The 18,794-nt window shown below is 60.0% G+C and overlaps 1 protein-coding gene across 1 annotated transcript in view; it reads right to left on the reverse strand.

Annotated features, from left to right (window-relative positions):
* Nucleotides 1-1,118: 1,118 nt before the first annotated feature.
* SCUBE3 (signal peptide, CUB domain and EGF like domain containing 3) overlaps nucleotides 1,119-18,794 on the reverse strand; it is a 39,438-nt gene continuing 21,762 nt past the window's right edge. Inside the window, exons 7-23 of the mRNA XM_064472061.1 lie at nucleotides 17,738-17,785; nucleotides 13,952-14,068; nucleotides 12,253-12,375; nucleotides 10,324-10,440; nucleotides 9,016-9,138; nucleotides 8,269-8,403; nucleotides 7,852-7,944; nucleotides 7,650-7,766; nucleotides 7,414-7,575; nucleotides 6,937-7,140; nucleotides 6,674-6,835; nucleotides 6,227-6,394; nucleotides 5,971-6,132; nucleotides 5,519-5,716; nucleotides 4,929-5,081; nucleotides 4,667-4,746; nucleotides 1,119-4,488 (exon numbers count right to left, since the gene is read on the reverse strand). Of these exons, the coding sequence (XP_064328131.1) occupies nucleotides 4,339-4,488; nucleotides 4,667-4,746; nucleotides 4,929-5,081; nucleotides 5,519-5,716; nucleotides 5,971-6,132; nucleotides 6,227-6,394; nucleotides 6,674-6,835; nucleotides 6,937-7,140; nucleotides 7,414-7,575; nucleotides 7,650-7,766; nucleotides 7,852-7,944; nucleotides 8,269-8,403; nucleotides 9,016-9,138; nucleotides 10,324-10,440; nucleotides 12,253-12,375; nucleotides 13,952-14,068; nucleotides 17,738-17,785 (2,312 nt within the window). The 3' untranslated portion in view covers nucleotides 1,119-4,338. The remainder of the gene's footprint in view (nucleotides 4,489-4,666; nucleotides 4,747-4,928; nucleotides 5,082-5,518; nucleotides 5,717-5,970; nucleotides 6,133-6,226; nucleotides 6,395-6,673; nucleotides 6,836-6,936; nucleotides 7,141-7,413; nucleotides 7,576-7,649; nucleotides 7,767-7,851; nucleotides 7,945-8,268; nucleotides 8,404-9,015; nucleotides 9,139-10,323; nucleotides 10,441-12,252; nucleotides 12,376-13,951; nucleotides 14,069-17,737; nucleotides 17,786-18,794) is intronic.

Below are 18,794 nucleotides of genomic sequence, written 5' to 3' on the forward strand. Positions count from 1 at the left end.
CAGGTGTCTGCTGCCCTGGCGGTGACCAACAACCAGGGCCGTGGGGTCACAGAATTATTAAGGTTGGAAAAGACCTCTGGGATCATCAAGTCCCACCACCAACCCAACACCCCCAGGCCTCCTAAACCATGTCCCCAAGGGCCACGTCTGCACATTGTTTGAACCCCCCCAGGGACGGTGACTCCCCCACCTCTCTGGGCAGCCTGTGCCAGGGCCTGACCGCTCTGGCACTAAAGACATTTTCTCAATATCTAACCTAAACCTCCCCTGACGCAGCCTGAGGCCGTTCCCTCTCGTCCTGTCACCGGTGACTTGGGAGCAGAGACCAGCCCCCCCCTCACTCCAGCCCCTCTCAGGCAGCTGCAGAGAGCGAGAAGGGCTCCCCTCAGCCCCCTCTTCTCCAGGCTAAACCCCCCCAGCCGCCCCCCAGCACACTTGTGCTCCAGACCCTGCCCCAGCCCCGCTGCCCTTCTCTGGACACGCTCCAGCCCCTCAAGGGCCTTCTTGTCCCGAGGGCCCAAACCTGAGCCCAGCATTCGAGGTGGGGCCTCCCCAGTGCCGAGCACAGGGGCCCCATCCCTGCCCGGCTCCTGCTGGCCACACCAGTGCTGACACAAGCCCGGGGGCTGGTGGCCTCCTTGGCCACCTGGGCACTGCTGGCTCATGCCCAGCCGGCTGTTGACCATCACCTGGGTCCTGGCCAGCAGCAGCTCATGGGGATGTGATGGGTGTCTTCCAGCTGGCCCCAGTTACCCAGAGGATCCAGAGGACTGGAGGGTGCTGGGGGGTGTGGGGTGGGAGCTGCAGCTCAGCAAGGGTTGGGGCTAAGGTAAAGAATGTTTTCCATGCCCTCTGCTTCCCCCTGAGCTAGTCCCCATCCAACTCCATGTTCTGGGCTAAAAAATGAGATATGTTGCATCTAATTAATGTATATAAAGAAATACATTGTCTAATGACTGGTGAGCTTATAGAAGTGTGTAGGATTTAAGCTTCTGGGGGAAAAAAACCAAAACGCTATGGCCTTGAAAAGAGCTTGTCTTAGCATCCGAGAGAACAAAACAATGAAAATGGCTTTGGATCCTGCTGCTCGAAACCTTTAAAATAAGTAGTGGAGCCAGTTTTTGAAAGATCAACACAACACCAAGAAATTCCATTTAATAATTAAAAAAAGACAATACAAAATGCAAACATTTCTTTTTACAAAGTTCAGATACATTTTTTTTCTTTTAATCAAGTGCAAATAACTTCGTGAACTACATCTTTCTCATTACTTTAATCATTTTTGCTGGAGATGGTAAGTCGTGGCCCGCTGCAAAAGGCAGATATAAATATTCCAACATGAAAAAAACAAAACAAAACAAAAAAAACCAACAACCCTTATTTATGTTCACCGTGTCGAAACATTCAGTACATCCGAGGCGGCTGATGATGCAGTTTTCAGCCTTTCAAACCTTTTCTGGGTCTGGGTGTGGGTGATGAGAGGGACCGAGCTGCAGTGGGGTGGCTCTGGTGGCCCCGTGGGCTTTTTTTTTTTTTGGGGGGGGGGGGATTATTTGAGATATTTGGTGGAAGGAGAGGGGGGAGATGTTACCAGGTGCCTTTGGCTGCTACAGAAGGACATGCCGCCCCGCTCGCCCTCCCAGAACTGCTTTAGGGGAGCGGAGGAGGGCAGTGCAGTGACAACGGGGGCGCCCAGGACACGCCGAGGCTCTGGGAGCCCCGGTCCCAGCGGGGTCAGAGCGACAGCAACCGTGCTGCTAAATCACGGAGAATTAATAAACCCCTCAGCGAGCACCAGTGGCTGCATCGCACTGGGGCTGCCGCAGCTGGGTTATTCGGTCCCGGGTTGTTTTTATTTTTGCTGCTGTGTTTTTTTTTTTTTTTTCTTCTAAATATGAAAGACCCTTTCAATGGTCACTGCTCTGCTACGACTGCCCCAGAGCAACCCCCCCAAATCCCTACAACAGCTTTTGTGGATCAAAGCAGCTGCTTTCAGACACCAACCAAGTGACAAACAGCTCAGCCCACAGATGTTGAGCTTCCAAACAGGCTGGGAGCTGGGCGGCAGGAGGGGTAAATCCACAGCTGGGATGAATCAGGACAGACTTTTCCAACTGTCGCATCTTGGGGACAAACCTCGCCCCCCTTTGCCAGCACTCACCCAGCCCACAGCCCCTCACAGAGCCCAGAAGCAGCTCTTGGGGTGCTGGAGCAGCATGGATTTGAGGAGGGAAAATGCGGGCGAGCAGCTGCCTCCCGGTTTTGGCAAGGACTGACCCGGGACAACGTGCAGGGCAATAAGTTTGTTAAGAGCCAGGCTCGCCCCAGATGTGGTTGAGGGAACAGCAAGAGACAAGCGGGGACAGGAACTGCCGACAGGAAAGCTGTAGGCAAGTCGGCCACCTTTAGTCCTGGCAGCTCCAGGGCTTTGGGGGGATGAAGATGGGGCTGAAGATGCTGGGAGGTGACAGCCAAGAGCCGGTTGCAGGGCTGGAAAGGGAGCAAGACTTGGGGAGGAGAAAGAGGGGGGACCGGTGGCAGCGGTCTCCTGTCCCCAGGGGTTAGTGTCTGGCCACGTGGGAAGCTGGGGGACAAACCGGACAGTGGCATCCACCTGGCCACCGTCCCCAGCCGTGCCTGCCTGCGAAGCTGGGGGAAGGCAGGCGGAGGGGGAAGGAGAGGGGTGGCAGGACAGGGTCCCCCCAGGATCTGCACCCCGCTCCCTGGGGAGGGGCTCCTGCAGCATCCCGGCAGGATGAGGGCGAGGGATGGAGCCAAAAGCATCTGAAGGGACTTGGAAGCACAAACCTTCCCCAGAGCCAGGGCGGGATGGCTCTCCCTCCAAGGATCTCTGTACCTGGGGGAGCGGTTTCGGGGCTGAGCGGAGGGGCAGCTCTCCTCTCCTCCCAGCGTGCCCCCCGACCCTGCCTCAGGACCTGGCCCCGGTCTCCTCCAGGTCTCGGCTCATCTCCGAGACCCTGCAGGGAAGGAAAACAGTTTGCAACAAGCAGGTGACAGGGTGGAGTTTTGCATCCCCCTCTCAATGAGGCTTGAACAACCCACAAACCATGGTGGATCAGCCCAAAAGCACGCAGCCACCCCAGCGCCTCCATCTCCTCTGGGACAGACCGAGATGCCTCAAACCCCCTGCAAAAACTCACCCCACCGCACGCCAGGCAGGAGAGGCACCACCTCCCCGCCACCGAATAGGGGTTTTTATCGGGGACAAATGCGGCAGAAAAAGTTGCAAGGCCTGAAAACAGCATCCACCGGTCAGCGGCAGCCCGGGGCTGGGTTTGCTTTGGGTGGGTGGTTTTCTTTCGTTTTTTGTTTTGTTACAAACGCACATTCTCATTTCTCAGGCAGGTATAAATATTGTCGCTTCTAGTAGAAAAAAAACACGTCCCTCTAAATAATATAAAGAAGACTCAAATGATTGCACTTAATACATATGAAAAAGGTAGAAAGGAGGATATCCTAGTGCACAAACATTTACTCCTGCTCTTCTCAAAGCTTGCTTTTCTGAGTTACTCTTTGGCAGAGCTTGTAAGAAAGTCTGGTTTCTTGGCACAAGTGTCTGGGGTGGGGGAAAAAAAAACAACAACAAAACCCAAACCCGGCTGAAAGTCCTTCTCCTTTGCTCCCTGTTTTCTCCCGTACAGCCAGACATTGTTCTCCGGGAACGTGGCTTGGCTGTGCTTTCCTCCCAGCGCCAGTGCGGCTCTCTGGCGGGACGACCACCGGAGCCACCACGGTTGCCGTTTGCTGGCATGCTTTGCCATTCTCTCCTTTAAATTTCCTTTTTAATCAAGTATGCTTTTAAAAATTTTTTTCCCCCAGTCTCTGCAAAGCAATGCCGATACCCACGACCCAGGTGCTGCAATAAATACGGCGTTACCTTCTTGCCATCCTCTGCGAAAGAGCTCCGTGGGGTTGCAGCCGGCGCCAGACCCGTGGGCTGGAAGGATGATGACTCCCTGCAATGTCCCAGGCTGCCGGTGGCACCGGGGAACGGGGACAAACCTGGTGTAAAGTAAACCAAAGGGAGGACAGAGGCTGACGAAAGGACCGGCACTTCGGTTTCTTAAAATGAAAAAGCTGCTTTGGAAGAGAGGAGCGGCTTCGCCAGCAGCTGGATGAGACCGGAGCATCCCCCCCCCGCTGGGGGCATGGCTCTGCAGGGAGCGGTGGAGAAATCGTGGGGGGACGTCTGCGGGGTGAGAGGTGGCGGTCCTGCTGGAGCCGAGCAGAGGAAGGAGAAAATCGGAAAGGAGAGGGAAGGGAGGAGAGGTTTTCCTTGGCTGCAGGGCGGCCCGGGGGTGGCGGGGGCACGGGGGGCTATTTGTAAGGCCGAAGGAAGCTGGAGACTTTGGAGCGGAGGAGTTTGATGAAGGAACGGGGCAGCATTTCCTTGTGTTTCTCTGTGTACTTGAAGTAATTCTGGGGGTGCGCCAACACGTCAAAGAAAGCTTTGATGAGCTTCTTGTCCTGCAGGGAAGCCAAGCCGGAGGTGGGGGTCACCATCCCACCCCATGCTCCCCCTGCGGTGGCTCCAGAGGCCACGAGCACGGGGAGGGCATGGGGGCACACCCAAAGGGAAGGATGCTCCTGCATGCCAGCATCCCCCGGAGCCCCGGGCAGTGAGGGCCTGGTGGGACACACTCACCTTGAGGATCTCCTGGTGGTTTTCAGAGGCGTAGAGCCTGCCGTCCCGCACGATGTCCTCCACCAGCTGCTCGTAGTCCTCTGCAACACCCAGCCAAAAACCACAGTCAGCGTGTGAGCTGCTGCTCGTCCCCAGACCTCTGGTCCCCATCCCTGAGTCTGCACCCCCCAAAATACTTGGGAGGTGTGAGTTGGGGTGACCCAGGTACCAGAGTGGGCAGGGAGGCACCAGCATGCCAGGGTGGCATCGCCCCCGCACTCACCATCGTAGGTGACGTAGGGGATCTGGAAGCCCCGGGCACTGTTGGCTTCGCTGGTTTTGAAGTTGATCCACAGTTTCCGAGAGCGGGCAGTGAAGGCGATGGGCCTCTCGTAGGTCTGGCATGTCTCGTAGGTGGTGATGGAGGATGGCGAGGCTGCAGGGAACGGTGAGGGGATGCGTGATGCTGCACGCCCACCAGCAGAGCTACCCCCAGCTTTACTGTGCTTAAATGCTCATGGGGCACCTGGGATGGGGATTGTCTCTGTTCGGCGAGGCTGAGACCTCCCCAACCCGCATGTTACATATCAGGATTGTTGTTATTCCTTCCCTGCTCTGGAAAGCTCCGAACAGGGCTTTTTACCCCAAAAAAGAAGCGCTGAGACCCAGGTGAGCAACTGAGCCCACGCACATCCCCCTGACCCAGCGAAACACTGGGTGATGCCGATTCCCTTGCTCACCCAATTCCCAAAAATCCCCTCCTGCCGCCTGGGGACACGGCTTTCTCCCTTTGCACAAGGCAGCTCTGCCAAACCCCAGCCTTTCCCCTCCCCGGCTCCCCCCATGAGCACCGCGGTGCGCTCGGTTACCTACAGTTTTTCCGCATGACCAAGACATCGCCGCACTCGTCCTCAGAGGGGAGGAAGATCTCCGGCACCACGATGAGGATCTTGCGCTTGGGCGGCGGGTTGATGTTCCACGTGCACTCGACGTTGGCGGGGTAATTCCCCGGGTAGTTGGGGGACTCGATGTAGCCCGTGTACTCGCCCAGCTCCCCCCCGCACTGCCGGTCTGCAAGGCATGGAGAGCCAGTTCAACTGGGAACCCGTGGCATGGGCACTGGGACATGGTGGGTTTACTGGGCAAGGGGGGAAGTTCTGTATTAGCACTGCTCAATGCATACCCCCGTGCCTGCCTGCATGCATAAAGCACCGAAATGACCCAAAACTCTATTTTAAGGTGTTGTTTTTTTCAAAATAATTTTGAGGAAGGACCCCACTCCACACCAAGCCTGTCCCCCCTCCATCGCACCCCAGCTCGCCTACTTTTGCACTGGGACACGGAGGTGGAGCCGTCAAAGTCGGTGGTGGTGTTGCCGGGACAGGCGATGCAGTAATTCTGCCGAAAATCAGGCTGGTAGGTGCCCACGGCGCAGCGGATGCAGCGGTGGACGCTCGTGTTGTAGTAATGCCCGGGGGAGCACTGGACTGGGAGGGAAGGTCAGAGAGCAAAGGGGGCTGCGTCAGCCACAGGTGCAGCCCCACTGGCTGCCCCCTTCCCCAGGGACCGGCTCCGACCTACCTTTGGTGTCGCAGTCCTGGAAGGAGAGGGCTCCCTCGTGGCGGGTGGTCAGCCCCCCGCCGCAGGGGAAGCAGAGCGCCCGCCCCACCTCGGGCTGGTAGGACCCGCGGGGACACGGCTGGCAGGGCTTGAAGCCATCGGCCGAGTGCTGGCCAGGGGAACACTGACCTGCGGGCACGGGCATCTGTCAGTCCCAGCATGCCCCGGACTCTCCCACCCCATGCCCAGCTCCTCTCCCTGCCCAGCCTTGGCAGCACCAATAAATCTGAAGCAAGCCCTACCCTTCCCGGTGTCCCTCTAAATACCCACAATAGCAGCCTCTGGGTGTCCCGGGGATGCTCAGGGCTTTCCCCTCTTCTGGGTGGGGGCTGATGGTTGAGGATGCAGCCCTGGACATCCCCTGCGTGTCCCTCCCAACCACCCGCCGCCCCTCTGTGCCCCTTTTACCCGTGCAGCCGGTGATGTTGGTGGCTCCCACTGGTCCGAAAGCATCACCGCGGGGACACAGGTCGCAGGACAGCTGCCCTTCCTTCTCCTGGTAGGTGCCAGCAGGGCAGGGGACGCACTGCTCCGTCTGGCCGTGGTAATACGTTCCCTGCGAGCAGCTAACTGAGAGCCGGGGGAGACGTCAGCGATGCGGCGGGGAGGCTGTCACTGCCGGGGGGGACGCGGCTGGTCCCCCACCCCAGGCACCCCACAGTGTTCCTTACCACACTTGCCGCCCAGGCGCTGCTGGCCTGGCCCACAGCTCTCCTGCCGCTCCGGGGCCACGCTCAGCTTCCTTGCCACCTCATACTCCATCCCTGCGAAGCGGAGCAGGAACCGCTCCTGGTTGATGGATTTCTTCAGGGCTTTGATGGCCGACTTCAGCTTTTTCTCCACTCTCTGTCGCAGGCAGTTCAGGTTGCAGCTGGCTGGGGATGCCGGGGGAAATGGGGGTGCAGGGGGGAACAGAGGGTGCAGTGAGAAGGGAGGGGTGGAGATGGAAACCCAGCAGGATTAAAACCATCTCCCAGGTGTTCAGCTGCAAGGGCTGCCCAGCACATCCCAATCCGGTGCGGGATGAGGACCAGTTTGGCTCTCCCTGCTGCCTGGGGATGGCACCATCCCCTTGGTCCCACGTCCGCACCCCTGGTCCCAGCACCCCTGCCTGCACCCAAGATGGGCCAAGCCAGCGCCATGCCCACCTGTGATCTCCTCAGGCTTGATCTCCGCCTCGAACTCCAGCGTGATGCGCGTCACCTCCTTGTTGGAGGAGTTGCGAGCCCGGCGACCCTTCCCCTTCTTGGACGAGTCGCACTTGAGGTTGACGAAGGCGACCTGGCAGTCGGTGCAAGGTGCCGAACCGCCTGCGTACGGGGGGACGAGTCAGGACCCCGTCCCTCCCCGGGAATCCCTGCTGTCCCCCGCCATCACGCCTCACCTTGTGCCCCAGCCTTCCCGGCCTCGTCCTGCTTGCCCTTGGCTCGCGGGTGCAGGTGGCACTTGGCATCCTTGATCTTGAAGGAAGCCTTTTGCTTGATTGGCGCAGCGACAGTCTCTAAAAGAAAAGGCGGGTGCTCAACAACCCTGGCACGGGGCAGCCTGGCCGGCGGGGGCTGTGGGCACCCCGGGAGCCCCCTTACCGAGGCACTGCTGGCTGCTGTTGGCAGGTCTCTGCTGGCCCCCCTGCCGCAGGACTGGGGTCCCACAGCTCACCGTGTAGCTGCTGTCCGACTCTGCGGGAAGGAGGAACGCGAGTCAGGGGACACCGGAGTGGCTGCCCAGTCCCCGCGATGCTCTGCTGGGGTGATGCAGGGAGGCACGGCTGCGCCGTGGGGGGATGATGCCCAGTACCCTGCCGTGGGGATCCTGCACCCCTCCCATGGATCTACACCCAGTGATGAGCCACCCCAGAGCAACCACCTCCCTCCCTCACCCTGGCCACTACCTGGGTGCTTTGCACCCTGGCTGTGCAGCTGCTCCTCTCCCCACCCAGTCTGGGCCATGCAGGGAAATGGGGACCCCCCAGTCTGTGCTGGCGGTGTCACCGGCACCGGTACCTGGCAGAAAACGGGCCTTGGAGGCGCAGGTGAGGGCACAGCTGTCCTTCTTGCCCATCTTGTTGCAGGTGAGGGTGGCCCGCGGCGGCACCGAACCTGGCAGGCATTTCACCAGCTCTGAGGGACATGCGCCGGCTGGTGGTGACAAGCAGGGACGCCCGTGGCTGGCACAGCCCGGGGACCCGCGAGGGACCCCTGTGCCCTCCCAGGTCACAGGGAGGATTCACTGGGGAGGAGAGGGTGCCAGAGCGCGGCATGGGGACCCTGGACCAGCATCCCAACCGCACAGCTCCTCCTTGGAGATGTGAGATGTGACTGCTGGGATTTCAGGTTGGGGAGGGGGATGCAGCCTGTGCCAGACAAAGGGGAGGCAGTCGGGTACCAGGGCATGGCCAGGGCCATGAAAACAGCTCCTTTAGGAACACTTGCTGGTGTGAAAGCTTATGGCCAGCCCCGAGCACACTTGAAAAAGCAACGAGCCAAGCAAGGGCAGAGGGAGGAGGGCAACACCCTACGGCACTTCTCATCCAGACCCGTGTGAGATGGACATGGGCCCCCAGCCAAAAACAGCCCACCCCAGAGCACCCCTGTGCTGGGATGTCCCAAAACCCGCACTCCCCCCACCCTGACCTTATTCCAACAGCCCCAGGTGATGGAGGGGCCACAGGGCATCGGGACCTCCTGGCTGGGGGCTGTCTGGGCTATGCTGGAGCGTCCCCGGCCGTGACAGGTCCTGCCCCGACATACCTATACAGTCCTTTTTGTTCCAGTGCAGCTTGCAGCCGGCGGGACAGGTACACTGATAGCTGCCGGGCGTGTTGATGCAGCCGAATTTGCAGCCCCCTCGGTTGATGCTGCATTCGTCGACATCTGTGGGGAAGAAAGGAGAGGCGATGGGCAAGGGGCAGCGGCAGGGGCCGAGCAGGGTGCCCCCGCCTCTGACACTGAATTGCGGCATCGTCTCAGGGCTGTGATTTTGGATGGATAAATTGCATGACCCATGCCCGGCTGGAGATGGGGGGATGCACACCGCAGGGCGCTTCCAGCCGCGCCTCCGCCCTGCAGTCACGGCAGCCCCATGGGGAAGAGGGAAACCCCGACTGCCGGTGTCCCCGAGGGCCAGGCGGTGACGGGTGCAGCCCACCCAGGCTGAGCCCGGCCCCGGCCCCGCGGCGGGCTGGGGAGCTGCGGGGGGCAGCAGACGGAGCCGACATGGAAGCACTTAGCAGACGAATTCAAAAGGCAGCTGCTCTGCAGCCCCGGCCCCTTTCCCTGTGGCGGGGACCCTCCGCCCCAGCCTGAAACAGGGGGCTGATCCTCCAGGCCTGGCACAACGCAGGGGTGGAGGTGGGGAGCAGCCAGGGATGGAGCTGCCCCCCAAACACCCCTCTCTGCCTGACTCCCCCTTCTTGGGAATATCAGTGGGAGCTAGGAACCCCTCCATTGCTGGGTCACACCGCGAGTATCCCAGGGGCTGCACCGGCTGATGCGGGCTGCGTATTTTGGGAGCATGAGGGTCGCCCACCCTTACCAGCCGGGCAGCTCTGGAGCACCCGGCCTCGTGCCGCTGTGTCCCCAGGCTGACAGCACCGCTGCCGCAACACGCTCCGGCAACCTCCCCCCAAGAGCATGTTTCATCTGCCTCCCCGCAACCCGGGGCGCCGCACGCCCCCGCCCTTGGGAGCTATCTGCCTTGTGAAACTTAAATCAAACTCTTCTGATGTTCCCCTTCCCACCCCGTCCCAGCTCCCTGCCAAAAACGCTGGGGATTTCTCCCTCTCTCCCGCTGCAGACAAGTCGCAAATTGTTCCTGTCGCTCCGTTTGAAGTTGCAGACACCAGCGTCTGGCTGTGAGCCCCCTCCCTGCCTGGCCCCAGCTCGGGGTGTGCAGGGAACCAACCCTCTCTGTGAGCCCTTGGGGTGAGCGGTATCCCCAGGGGTCCCGCAGCAACCGTGCCATGGGGCTGCCGCTTCCCTGGATGCCCCGTGTGCCTCCCTGGGACCCAAACCCAGTGGGGTGATGGGATCCTGCTGCCAGCATCCAGCCCGCCCTACCTCCACAGTGGGTGAGCCCGTACAGTGTGTAGCCCTTGTTGCAGAGGCACTGGAAGCTGCCGGGGGTGTTGATGCAGAGGTGGTCGCAGGTCCGGTCGAAGGAGCATTCGTCGATGTCTGAAGGAAAGGCAAGGGGGAGAGGTGAGGGCTGGCACAACCGAGGGAGAGCCCCAGGCACAAGGGCTGTCCCCTTCTGCTCCAGTTGCTCCAGTAAGCTGGGCGCTGCACTGGGTTGCTCCAGGGGTCCAGCACTGGGTTGCTCCAGGGGTCCAGCACTGGGATGCTCTGGGACCCAGCACCAGATTGCTCTGGGGATCCAGCCCTGGGATGCTCTGGGCCCCTGTGCTCCCACCCTGCCTGCCACCAAGCTCCCTCCTTGCCCATTCCAGCTGCTGCTACGTGGAAACAGCAGCCCACTGCACCAGCATCCCCACGCCGCCCCAAGCTCCTGCAACCCCTTTGCACCTCAAACAGCCCTAACGGGGCCATCACCATGTCCTTGGCATGGGGTGGCTGCGAGAGCCCCCGGCTGCTGCCCGACCAGGGCTCTGCCCCATGCCAGAGAGCGAGGGATGCTGCACAGACACGTCCTGCCCTGGGGATGGTGCCAGCGATGTCTGCTCACCCCCCCAGGGCACCTTGCCGGGGCAGGGACGTCCCAGCTGGGCGGGTGAACCCAACCCGGCGGGTTGGAGCATCATTTCATTGGCTTCATTAAATTAATTGCTGCGCTCACGTCAAACTCCCAAGACTGCAGAACCTGGACGGAGATGAAAGCGTTGGACCGTGCCAGCCCCCTCCTTCCCCGGCCATGCGCTTTCGGGAATCAACACTGGGGCTCATGCACACCCTCCATGCTGGTCTTGGCTGCAGGCTGGGGGGGCAGAGCACCGTGCTCCCCCCAGAATGGCCCAGCAACCTGCCAGGTCATTTAAACCTGCTGGGTTTATGAGGGATGTGCAGGAGGATGTTAGGGCAGGGAGAAAGAGGTAGGAAAAGCAGCGCAGAGCAGCCAGCTCCCTCTGGAGCAAACAGGACGCATCTTCCCCCTCCCCTCCTGCCCTCCAACAGATGGGGGAAGGAGAAATCCTTCTGCAAAAGCCACTGAAATCCTCGTTTTGACTTGATGGCTTGCAAAAACAGCACATCCCTGAGCAGGACACGATCCAGCCCTTGCCATGGGGCAGCTGACAGAGGGGGAGAGGCAAGGCAGGACACGTCCCGCTGCTCATCCCACCCCTCGTCCCAGGAAAACGGCGGCCTCTCGAGATGGGAGGAAGCAGCCGGTGTGCCAATGCGTGTGCTTTAGCAGCGAACTACGGTCATGATGCTGCGGGGTCGCAAGCAAATCTTTGTGCAATGAAGCGGAGAAGCCCAGAGGTGTCAGGGTGGGTGCTGAGCTCCGGGTGCCCTCCCAGGACACATGGGGTGCTGCCGGGGTCCCTGGTCCCCTGGCATGGGTGCTCCAGAGCAGAGCTGACAGCCCCAGGCTTGGGGTGTGCGCGCTGCCAGGGCTGCTGGTGAGGATGCTCCCCGCACCCAGGCAGAGCTGCGTCCCAGCCCACAGGGCTGCAGGGAACATCGTGACTATCATCCCAGCCCTGAGTAAGGCCAGAGGGTTTCACCTGGCATCTGCCTAATTGCTGGCTTTAACTCTGCTGCAAGAAGAGCCCAGAAATCCCCAGCACGGGAGTGGGGCTGGGACGGCAGCCCAGCTCTGCAGATCAAAGCGCTAAGCCCCAGACCAGAACCCAAATCCAATGCTAATCCCCCGAAGGATGTGCATGGTCCAGAGGAAAGCAAAGAGGAATGAGTAACCGGGCCAGCACTCCTCCAGCAGCAGCCGTGGGAGGGCTGAGAAACACAGGAGGGCAGGGAGAGGTGATGTCCCCGGGCAGGGCAGGGTGCTGGGGTCCCACTGCCCCTTACCTTGGCAGTTCCTCTCGTTGATGAGCAGCTTGTAGCCCTTCTTGCAGCTGCACTCGAAGCTGCCCACCGTGTTCCTGCAGATGTGGTCGCAGCCGCCGTTGTTGAGCCGGCACTCGTCGATGTCTGGTGGGGACAGCGGGCACGCGTCACACCCCAGCTGGGATGCTCGGCTGGGAGAGCGGCGTCCTCCCCTGCGGACCCTGTCCCCCCCAGGAGCCAGCAAACGGAGGAAACCCTTTGGGTTCCGATGGTCACCAGGGGAATGTGGCTGCTGGTTTTATCTGGGTGCATTCAGGGAGCCAACGCACGGCACTGGGGACGCTGGGGAAGGCCAGGGCTCCTGGGCTCAGCTCCCCTTGGAAGTTGTGCAAAACTAATTTCTGCAGGTCTGAGCGTCCCCCAGAGCAGAGCCAAGAGCCAGGGTCTCCAAAAGAGCCTTGCATCTGGGGGGAAGCACCAGCCCAGAGCGTGCAGAGACACAGGTTTGGGCTGGGGGTGACTTTTGGGGACCAGGAGCAGCAGGAAGGAAGACCAAGCCAGGAGGGGAACCCCCTCCTTCAAAAACAGCCGCTCAACAAAATGAACACTTTTCAACCCTCACCTCTTGCTTGCCATCTCCTTCCTGCCATAAACAAAGCTAAAAATGATGATGCACAATAACTGCGAAGAGCCCCAACGACCTGGAAAGAGGCTGGGACTTGGTTTTTTGGTTGGTTATTTTTTTTCCCTTTTCCACTAATCACAAAATTTACTGCTAGGAAACAACCTATAAAATGGAAGGAGACCAGGAAGAGGCAGCCGCCTTTCCCATCCCTCCATCCCCCAGCGCCGGGGTGGCAGCTCTGCCTCGCTGGGGCTGGGGCTTTCTTTTTACGACTGCGAGGGAGCGAGCTGTAAACCAGCCCACAGCCGTAATAAAACCCCCAGACACAGGGGACGTGGCTCTGGGTTATTGCACGTTCCTGGAAACTGCAGAATTGGAGACGGGGGGAGGATATGCTCTGATAAAATAACAGGGGGCAGGGGGTTTCTGGAAGCAGTCAGCAGGTAGACAGGCAGCGCGCAGCGGGATGGGCTTTCCTTTCAACCAGGGTCAAGTTCCCGGAGCTGCCGAAAGAGAAAACGCAGGCGCCGGCCAGCTCCGGGGTCACGGTGTCCCCTTGCCCGGGGGGACAGATGTGGGGTGGCTGCGGTAACCAGTCTGGGCTGCTCTGCCTTGCAGAGGCAGGTGGATGGGAGCGTGCAGGGGTGCGTGGTGTCCTCCCCAAAGCGGGACATGGTGCTGGGACCCGGCTGGACAGTGACCACAGAGGGACTCACGCATCTCAAATTCCCAGAGCGGGTGTGGATTTCCTGCACACCCAGTCTCTGCCCGTGGGGAAACTGAGGCAGCGGGGTGGAGTGAGGCAGGACACCACCCTCCAGACACACAAGTGCCATGGCACTGCCCCCACCTTGACCTGACCCCCCCTTTCCTCCTCCCCGTAGGCTTCCCAGAGGAGTGGGGCTGACCACGGTGCATTTAGCAATCCCGTGTCTGGGGGTGATCCCCATCCCCACCCCACGGATGCAAACACCAAGCAAGCGAGCGCTGCAGGCAACGTCGAGCAGAGCTAGAAGCGCACGGAGGACACAAGGGGGGGTCTGAGCCACCCAAGGGTGAGCAGCGAACGCGCCAGCCCCACTTGCACCCACGTACCTTTGCACGTCTTCCTGTCGGGCTGGAGCATGAAGCCCATGGGGCAGCTGCAGTGCACGCCCGTGGCCGCGTCGTGACACTTGCTGTCGCAGCCCCCGTTGTTCACAGCACACGTCTCTGCATGGAGAAGGGAGAGAGCGGCCGGGGTGAGGGACTGGTGTTTAAAAGGCTGGAGGGGGTCACACCACCCAGCTGTCCCTACACCACCCCGATATCCCCACGCTGCAGCCTGGGAGAGGCAGTGGGTGCAAACCTCCCCGCAGAGCCCACTGAAGCCACCCTGGGCTTTTCATGCAACCGTAACGAGGTCACGGAGCCCCCACATTATAAACACCCTGGATACAGAACATGGGGGCTGGTGGGGGTAAGGCGTTGGTGTCTGGTGATCCCGCAGCATCTCCCGCCTCCGCGGACGGCCCGGTGCTCGTTGCCTTTCCCATCGCCCCGCCACGCACCCAAGTGCTCCTCCCCAGGGGTTTTGGAGGTGAAATAAGGACATGTGTGATTCACCCCAGGTTACAGGCAGTGCTAAGGCAGGGAAAAGCACCCAGATTTCCCAGTTCACCATCCAAACCCCTGCGCAACCCTTCTGCTTTCCAACAACCTGCTCTTATATACTGGGTATCTGCATGTAAGGTAGAGAGGGGAGTGGGGACAGACTAGTCCCCTCGTTAGAGGATGCTTTATTGATTGCAGGCAGGGAGCAAAGCGGAGCCTGGCCAGCCCGGGGATGATGGGGTCAAGGACACAGGCAGGGATGTGCAGGCAGAGACACTGCCTTTTGCGAAACAGCCGATGCTTGGGGCACTGGGAAAAGCGGAGGTGGTTCAGTGAAGGCTCTTTACTCCCGAAACACGTCGGCTTTTCAGCTGACGAAGGGAAAAGAGGCTCTGTGGGATTAATCCCACTGTGCTGATCCCCCACGCTGGCATCAAGGCTGCACGTCCCCCAAAACCAGCGTCTGGTGGAGTCCAGCTTTGGCAGCTCCAACGAGGAGGAATCGAATTTCCAAGTGACAAAGTCAAAGCAGTTGCTTGGGCAAAACTCAGCCAGAGCCGGGTCTCACCGGGGGTGCCCAGGCTGTGGCTCCTCGGGGATGCAGGTGTGCAGCCCCGGTGCCCCGGCGGGACGGTGGGGGCGTCCCAGCCCCCTCGCTGCCACTAAGCCGCAAAGCCACGGGTGACCCCGTGCCCCTGGTCCCTGACCATCTCCCGCTGCTCAGGCACGCCGGCAGGTCCAGTGTCATGGGCTAATTTGGGAGACGCTTCGTATAATTAGAACACACACACAGAGGCAGGCAGCATCAGTGGAAAAAAAATCCAATTTTAAAAAAAATGCTAATTATTTCAGTATTATCAAAGTCAGCTGTTGCTGGTAGGACTAGAAGGGACACTAATTTAAATGAAGCATTTTCAGCTTGACAGCTTCCCTGTGAGATCAATCCTCAATTTCGGTCCTAACCACCAGAAGAATGGTTTGAAGTGCATTAAATTGTTCACAAAGGATAATAAAATATTCCTTTCAGAAGGCTGGTTGCTTGGATAAATGAGGCATTTGGGCTTCAAGGAACCCAAGATGAAAATGCCTTGAAGAAATTCCTTGGAAAGAGCAAATCCCAGGTTCTCCCGCTCTTTGTGAGTGCCGCATGGGGTGGGAATGACTGAACCATCCAACCATTTGCCGCAGGGCAAGGGAGCTGGGATCACTCTGTGCTCGTCTTGCCGCTGCTATTTTTATGATGTCCCATAATAAGAGAACAAAAGGGACCGTTTTATGAAATTAATAGCCAGCACAATTACAAAACTTAACGGCAAGGGAGGGATTTCTGCAGATACTGTTCCTCCAGCCAGGTCCTCGCGCCACATGCAGCCCGGCCACGCCAGGGCCGTTCTCCCTCGCGGCGCCGGGGCGAAGAGCGCGGTGTGGGTGACACCGTGCCGAAGGGAAGGGAAACTTTCTGGAAGCCCGATGAATTAATTAACACCAGCCTTTGTTCCAGCAGCTGATGCAGAAGCAGCTCAGGGAGGACTGATTTAACAGGGTCGCCACTGAGATGAGCTGATGGGCTCGGCGTGGGCTCTGCTTTCAGCAGGACCGAGGAGCCGGAGAAGTGGCTGCACCGGGGAGGACGGGGCTCTCCAGAGCGACCTGGGCACGCTTCACCATGCTCACAGCCTCCTCCAGCGCTGCGGCACCCATCTCCCCTCCTGGCCCCTTTGCACCTTTGGGAATTTTGGCTGAGACATAAAGCAAGCCCTACCCACCATCCCATGCAGGATGCGGCCGGTGCCCGTGGCGTGCAGGGGGTGGGAGCTGAGCCAGCACCACCGCAAACCCCTTTGCAAAGGCGGGACGCCATGTCCTAGGCTTGCACAAAGCTTGGAGGGGGCTGCCGGGGTACCTGCGGGGCAGCGGAGGTTGGGCGGCGGAGGGCCAGGCGCTGGAGCGGGGCTGCGGGAGAGCGGCATTGTTCGGCGGTGCCGACAGCCCGGGGGCTGCTCCCAGCCTGGCGCGAGCCGGCGTGACTCACCCAACCACACAGGGCTTTGGCGAGGGCCTCCATCGCTCGGGGAGGGAGAAGACAAAGCAGCTTGCGCGCACACACACACACTCTTCTTCCCACCCTCCTCTATCCCAGCTCCAGTCTTGCTTTCCAACCACCGTGCCATGGAAATCCTCGCCCTGCTCGGCACCCTTCGCCGCGCCGGCCTGCCCGAGCCCCTGCCCGTGCCCCCGCAGCGCCCTGCCCGCACACGCTCCGGCTTCGCCTCCACCTGCCGGGAAGCAGCAATTGCAGCGGGATTGCAATCCCACAAGCCTAAGGAGATAATTGCACAGTAATCGGAGGGATTACAGCCAGGTTGGCTGGAGCACGGTGACGGCGCGGAGCTGGGGGGGTCTCCCTTCTCCCACCCCTGTGGGAAAGGCTCTGCAGAGCCCCCCAAAAGCCGCGGTCGGTGTTCCCTGCCATGGGTGAGCCACGCACCCGCAGCTCCTCCTGGATGTGCCAGGAGTTTGCATGCACCCAGCACATCCAGGAACAAGATTCCCCACCGCAGCAAGTCGCTGCACCTTCAGACTGCCTCGGTTTCCTTGTTGCAGAGCAGAGGCATCGCCTTACCTTCATGAACGGCTTAGACACCCGACGGGGTTTGCAAAGAAATCCTCGGGGAAGCAGCCAAGGTGCCCAGCCCGACAAAGGGTCGCTGCAGCTCTACAGCGTGCTGCAGCTCCGGGCTGGGTGCCCCTGAGCGTGGATAGCAGCTTTGCTGGGCCAAACCCTGGGACACCCCGAATGTCCCCGCATCCGCAGAAGGGACCGTCCGCGAGCAGGTGGGCTCCGGGAAGGGGTAACTTTGGGAGCGCACAGCCACAGAGACGGGCATGGGCACCCCCCACCCCACCACACAGCCGCCAGCAGATCACCGCGAGCTCCTCTCGGGCTTGCTTGGTGGCGGCTGAGGGGGATAACCACTACCGCAGCCACTGGAAAGCGGATTATCACCCCCTGCGCCAGGCTGGATTGACCAAAGCAACGCAAGAGCCCCACCTCATGCAAGTGCAGCCAGGGGAGGGTTCCTTTCTCTGTCCCCCAAAAGCAAAGCCCGCTTGCAGCCCGAGCCCAGGCTTGCTCTGCGGGTTTTAAAAGCAGCAGGAGGGGACAGGGTTAGTGAGGCATGCGGTTAGCGTGACAGCTCAGCCCCCCGAGCCCGGTTATGATCTCGAGATGAGAGACCGTCTACGGTTAGACCCCTTCATAGAGATAGAGAGAACAAAAATATTTACCATTAGAAAACGTCTCAAGGATAACGTGTTGCTGGAAGTGTCTCTCCCCTGTTTAACATTATAAAAAAGTGATTTAGAAACAGTGTCCAGCAAGGAGCTCGGTTGGCGTCACACATCAATGGGTTCGACTCCACTGCCTTTCCAGCCTGGTGGAAATTGTCCCTTTGGGTTTTTTTCTCCCCCCACCTCCCAAAAAAGACAAAACCCAATGTTTGGGCCCAATGCCATCAACTCCTCCATCACCCTGTCCGAAGCATCCCGTGCCCCACAGCCTCTCCAAACCCCCTCCAGTTTCACGCTCGGCCTCGTGCTGGCCAGAGCCCCAAGCGAGAGGGAGGAAGCGCGTTACAAGGAGCGTTAGTGCAGCCCGTTAGTCTGGGGAATGAGGTCCTTGTCCTTGCTGGAGCAAAACCAGCATGTGCAGGAGAGGAGCCATACGGACACTGTGAGGCCGTGGGCTTCGGGAGGGCAACCATGTCCCGCCGGCAGCAGTTGCACCACTTAGATTTAGCAGTGAAGCTGGCCAAGCCGGTGGTGAGCCCAAATTTTGGGTGCAACTGGGCTACTCAGCCTCACCCATGCATCGGTGCACCAGGGTGCAGAGAGCCCCGGCAAGGCACGGTGCAGCCCCAGGGTGCTGAGCACCCGAGGGAGCATGTGGGAGCCCAGTGGGGGGGACACAAATGGCCAAGAAGAGGCTGAGAGCAGCCTGGGAAAAGCCACAGACCCCAAAATCAGTGCTACCAAACACAGGGATCACTTCTGGGGGTTGCCTTAAAAAATGAGCTTGAGTTTTGCCCTGCAGAGGAAACTCTGCCAGGCACCAGCCATCCATGGCTGGGAGATGTCCCTCCTTCATCCCGGTCATTTTGGGGAGGGGATGAGGCACCCCAGCACTTCTTTTTGCTCCCATGTGGGGACAGAGCCCTGTGGCAGTGCTGGACTGAAGCCGGGGAGGTCCCAGGCAAGTGCGGAGCTGGGGTGCTCGGGGCACATGGAGCCACCTCATGGACCCACGGGACGAGCAGAGACAAGCACATCCCCGCTTAATGAGAAA

Source organism: Phalacrocorax carbo, chromosome 23, assembly GCF_963921805.1.
Source record: "Phalacrocorax carbo chromosome 23, bPhaCar2.1, whole genome shotgun sequence".
In the NCBI taxonomy this organism is placed as follows: domain Eukaryota; kingdom Metazoa; phylum Chordata; class Aves; order Suliformes; family Phalacrocoracidae; genus Phalacrocorax; species Phalacrocorax carbo.